The 5,600-nt window shown below is 40.2% G+C and overlaps 1 protein-coding gene across 2 annotated transcripts in view; it reads right to left on the bottom strand.

The window, feature by feature from the left end:
- The window catches only part of kl (klotho), an 11,469-nt gene extending 6,484 nt beyond the window's left edge, over window positions 1–4,985 (bottom strand). The window contains exons 1-3 of one of the 2 annotated variants that reach the window (XM_067433590.1): window positions 4,572–4,976; window positions 3,811–4,385; window positions 1,742–2,252 (exon numbers count right to left, since the gene is read on the bottom strand). In XM_067433590.1, coding sequence (XP_067289691.1) covers window positions 1,742–2,252; window positions 3,811–4,377 — 1,078 coding nt within the window. In that variant the 5' untranslated portion in view covers window positions 4,378–4,385; window positions 4,572–4,976. Of the gene's footprint in view, window positions 1–1,741; window positions 2,253–3,810 lie in introns of both variants that reach the window. The other variant, XM_067433589.1, reaches the window with a different exon arrangement.
- Between the last annotated feature and the right edge of the window lie 615 nt (window positions 4,986–5,600).

The following is a 5,600-nucleotide window of genomic DNA, read 5'->3' on the forward strand; positions in this document are numbered from 1 at the left end:
GTGGTTCCCAAACCTGTCCTGGAGGACCCCCAGCACCGCACATTTTGCATGTTTCCCTCATCAGACACACCTGATCCAACTCATCAGCTCATTAGTAGAGATAGCAAGACCTGAAGTGGGTGTGTCTGATTAGGGAGACATACAAAATGTGCAGTGCTGGGGGTCCTCCAGGACAGGTTTGGGAACCACTGTCATAGACTATATATATCATTTATTTAATTAAAAATGCAGTAAAAAACGTAATACAATGAAATAATATTCTGTTGTACATCATCTGTTCGCCAAGTGAATATATAGTAAAGTGTGATTTATTTCTGTGATCAAAGCTGAATTTATCATCATTTCTCCAGTCTTCAGTGTCACTAATCATTCTCATATTAGGATTTGATGCTCAACAAACATTTATGATCATTATCAGTGTTGAAAACAGTTGTTGCTCATGATCATGCTGCTTCATTTTTGCGGAAACCACCACACCATTCAAACATTTGTGGTAAAATTAAAAAAGAGAGAAATTAATACTTTTGTTGATCAGACATAGGCTAAATTAAATTGATCACAAGTGATATTTTTAATATTACAAAAGATAATTTATTTAATAAATGCTATCCATTGAACCTTCTCATCAAAGAATCCTGAAAAATGAAATGTATCATGGTTTCCACAACATTTTTAAGCAGCAAAACTGTTTTCAACACAGATAATAATAAAAAAAAATGTTTCTTAATTATGAAATCCTCAGATGAGAGTGATTAGTGAAGGATCACTGAAGACTGGAGTAATGATGATAAATTCAGCTTTGATCACAGGATATAAATCACACTTTACTATATTCACATAGAAAAAGGCTGCTTTCATTTGTAATGGTATTTCACAATATTACTGTTTTAAATGTATTTTTGATTAAATAAATGCAGCTTTGGCGAGCAGAAGATAAACATTTACAAAGCTGTCAGTTAGCACTGCATTATTCATTTGATATCGGCCTACTTTATAGTCAATAAATAGCCCATTGAGACGGCTTGAAAAACACACATAAAGCATATATATTGTCGCATTCGTCTGATTGTCGTCGTCACGTTTCAGCTCATAACGATTGTTTTCCTTCAGCTCCAGCGTGACAAAGTTTCTATGAATCCGCTTTTGGACTTTCTGTGAGAGCGTCCTCCTCATATTTAGATATGAATAAAATGACAGGTCATGCATTGATTATTTTTTGTCTCTGAATTTAAATCTTGATGTATTTATCATGTATTCATGTATTGATTGTGACCTCAAGAAGCGCGCAATTTCATGCTCCTGCCTTTGTGGGATCAGTTTGTGGACGGCCCCTTCCTGTCCCAGCATGACTGCGCTCCAGTGCACAAAGCGTCGCTCCATAAAGACATGGATGAGGAGTTTGGTGTGGAGGAACTGGACTGGCCTGCACAGAGTCCTGAGCTCAACCCGATAGAACAGCTTTGGGATGAATTAGAGCGGAGACTGAGAGCCAGGCCTTCTCGTCCAACATCAGTGCCTGACCTCACAAATGAGCTTCTAGAAGAATGGGCAAAAATCCCCATAAACACACTCCTAAACCTTGAGGAAAGCCTTCCCAGAAGAGCTGGAGCTGTTAGAGAGGGTGGGCCGACTCCAGATTAAACCCCACGGGTTAACAATGGGGAGCTCATGTGTGTGAAGAGGCGTCACAACATTTTTGGCAAAATAGTGTTTTATTATCCTTACAATTGAACTTACGTACCTTTCAGAGTCTCCATAATAAAGCGCTTTAGATAGTACATATGCTTGGAATCTTTCATTTTCGTGTTGCCACTTCCATACCAGCCGCTCTCCACTACAAAGATGGGAGGATTGTTGTACTCGGCACGGACCCAGTACAGCAGCATCCTCAGACCCAGGTCTTCTGTCTGGCCAAAGCGCAGGCTGTCGTTGATCAGCTGGAAACTCAGAGCAGGTCCATGAGACAGGGCAAAGAAGTCTGCGGTCCCATTAATATACACACGCTCAGCATCCGTGAAGGACGGCAGTCTGTGGGTCAGATTGTGCTTCATGCAGGGCGGATAATCTCCATCCACAAATAATGGACGCGCGAACCAGCCAAGCACGAAGTCCAGAGAGCATTGGCAGGCTCTGCGGTTCTCCAGCCTGGTTCTGCTGGGTTTGATCCAATGGGAGGCCAAAGCCATGGACACTCGCCCGCCCTGACTGGAGCGATACTGGGCATCATACAAGTGCCAGGCGGCAGCATGAGCCTACACAACAATGAAATATATTACAATTTAAAGGGGTCATATAATGCCATTTTTGTACAAGTTAATATGATTATTTAGTGTCTAAATTAAAACTTTGTAATATACTTTAATTAAAAATTCTATTTAGTATTCTAAGAAATCACTCATTTAACCAGGTGAAAAACAGCTGTTTTCAGCGAGCCGTTTCTGTGCATGTGCCTTTTATGCTAATGAGCTTTGCTCGCCCCGCCTCCTCTGTTCTGTGGGGGCTTTGAGTGTGAAGCTGCTTAGACAACAGGAGAAAGTTTGACACCGCGAGTCTCTCAGGACACATCTGTGCAAGTTCAACCGTATCAATTCAATATATCAGAGATATCAACATCAAAATGGCTGCTGTGTTCATTATTACACCCAACCACAATAGCTTAGACGCCATTCTGCTCCATAGAGTGCCGAAGTCATGACGTCACTTTGTAGGCCAACCCGGAAGTTAGCGGCGCATGGGTTTCCTCGATCAAAAACCTGTGCATTTCCCCCATAGACTTTTGGACAATCGCAAAAAATAAGATCTGTGTTCAACAAAGAGTCATGACCCTTACACGTTTAGTCTATCAAGGTAATCTTTACAAGTGAATCCAACATGTATACCGTTTGAAGCCTAAATAAAGCCGTCAGATATAAAATGCTAATTTTATGAATCAGTGAATCGATTCATGATTCGGATCGCGTGTCAAACTGCTGAAATCACGAGACATTGGCGATCCGAATCATGAATCGATTCGCTGAGTCATAACCGTTTGAATCTTTATTTGAGGATTGAACACAAACGCGGAAGAGAAGCCAATGCTGAATAAAGTCGTAGTTTTTGTTATTTTTGGACCCAAATGTATTTCTGATGCTTCAAGAGACTCTAATTAACCCACTGATGTCTCATATGGACTACTGTGATGATGTTTTTATTCCCTTTCTGGACATGGACAGTATAGTGTGCATACACTTGCATACGCTCTCGGACTAAATATAAAATATCTTAAACTGTGTGTGAAGATGAACGGAGGTCTGACGGGTGTGGAACGACATTAGGGAGAGGAGTTAAATTACATTTTTTGGGTGAACTAACCCTTTAACCACCACGGGTTACAGTGGAAGACATCAAGGTTTTACTAGTTTTAAACATGGATATTTTTCTTACACAAAAGCATCGAATAGAATCAGAAGGCCTCTATTGACCCACTGGAGCCGGGTGGAGGGGTCAGAGGGCTCAGAGTTCATCAGAAATATCTTCATCTGTGTCTGAAGATGAACGAAGGTCTGACGGGTTAGGACCGACATGAGGAATGAACGACAGATGATTAATTTTTGGGTGAACTGACCCTTTAAGGCAGTTCTGAAGGCAAAGGTGAGGCTAATAAAGTGGCCGGTTAGTGTATACTGTATGTACATATATCATATTGATTGTAAAATGAAAAATATAAAATGATGACATAAAATGATACAGATAGGAAATGCAATTTTGTCTGTCCTCTTTTTTGCACCAATACATTTGTTTAATAAATAACTTAATCATTTGAGTCATTACCTTTAGAAGATTGTGTCCCACTCTGAAAGGCAAATCGGAGTCGTTTTTGATCCCAGGAGCCACGACCCCCGTTCCATATCCATGCCAGGCCACAACAAAAGGATTGTCAATGGTGATCCAAAATTTCACATCAGATCCGAATGTTTTAAAACAAAAATCAGCGTATTCTCTGAACAGTTCCACCACAACCGGATTACTCCAGCCTCCAAAGAGAGTCTGCAAACGCTCCGGCAGGTCCCAATGATATAAGGTCACGACAGGTTGCACTTTAATATCCTTCAGACCTCGGATTAGACTTTTATAATACTCCACGCCCTTTTCATTGTAGCTCTCTTTGGTGCCATTGGAGAAGATGCGCGGCCAGGACAGAGAGAAGCGATAATGGCTGACTCCGAGTTGCTGCAAGGCTCGGATATCGGCCGGGATATTATGATAGCTGTCACTTCCAACATCGCCTCTGGATACGCGAGTCTCTCCGCGAGTGAAAGTGTCCCAGATAGACTTACCTTTGCCATCTTTCTCCCAGGCTCCCTCAACCGAATATGCAGCGGTGCCAACAGCCCACATGAACTTATCTGGGAAAACGTCATAAAGGAAGGCTTTGTCACCAGGGTATGGAAGTTTGCTAAATCTATCCCATGTATGCAGTCCTGCTCCTGGATCAGCCTTTGTCCACTGACCCAATAAAACAAGCGGCAAAACTAGCCACGCAACAATCATGGTGTCGGAAAACTTTCCTAATGTTGAGTGGCGTCTCTTACCTCAGTCCGAGCTGCGGCGAAACGCACCTGGCCCCATCTGGTCCCGTTTTTTTTGTCCTCTCAGGAAATCTATCAATTATTACCCAGGCACTTGACGGGTAAATAGGTATCCAAGCGCTGCGCAATCCCAGCCTCCATAATAAAACACATTTCCTCCTGCTAGTGTATGATAGGCTAAATATGATTATAAAACAACAACAAAAACAATTTGATTTCTCCAGTGGCTCTAAAATGACAAGTGAATATATGGAAGTGAAGCTACAGGAACACTGATCGCCTAGTTATCCAGTAATCCAAACCGGTTAATCAGTGACTTTTACAATTTATGAATAAAGTAAATCTACAGTACATTACATTAATGTTAACAACCCAAACTTAATACATAAACTAAATGTTGAATGGGTCAATTCAATATCCACAGATCTTGTCTATGAATGCTTTTAAAGCGCTTCAAACTCTGTTCACACCTTGATTACAGAATAACATAACATTTTACAATATATGACTGCAAAAAATGCTCTTCTTACTCAGTATTTTTGTCTTGTTTCTAGTCAAAATATCTAAAAACTCTTACATTAAGAAACATTTACTTGACAAGTAAAAATTATTGTCTTTTTTTGGGACAAAATAACTCAAAATGAAGAGAGTTTTTGCTCAAAATAAGATAAATAATCTGCCAATGGGGTGAGAAAAATAATCTTGTTTTCTGTTTGAATTAAGATTATTTTTCTCACCCCATTGGCAGATTATTTATCTTATTTTAAGCAAAAACTCTCTTCATTTTGAGTTATTTTCCCCAAAACAAGACAATTACTTTTGCTTGTCTAGTATATACTTCTTGTTTTAAGAATTTTTAGATGTTCGGACTAGAAACAAGACAAAAATACTGAGTAAGAAAAGCATTTTTTGTAGTGATGACAATATAATCTAATATGCACTAGGCATTGAATTGAATTGCATGCGTAATATGTCAGAGGCATATATGGCGATGTGCACCTGCATGTCCTGAACGGAGATTCAGAGGGAAAG

Source organism: Pseudorasbora parva, chromosome 23 (genome assembly GCF_024679245.1).
Source record: "Pseudorasbora parva isolate DD20220531a chromosome 23, ASM2467924v1, whole genome shotgun sequence".
NCBI classification, from domain to species: Eukaryota; Metazoa; Chordata; class Actinopteri; order Cypriniformes; family Gobionidae; genus Pseudorasbora; species Pseudorasbora parva.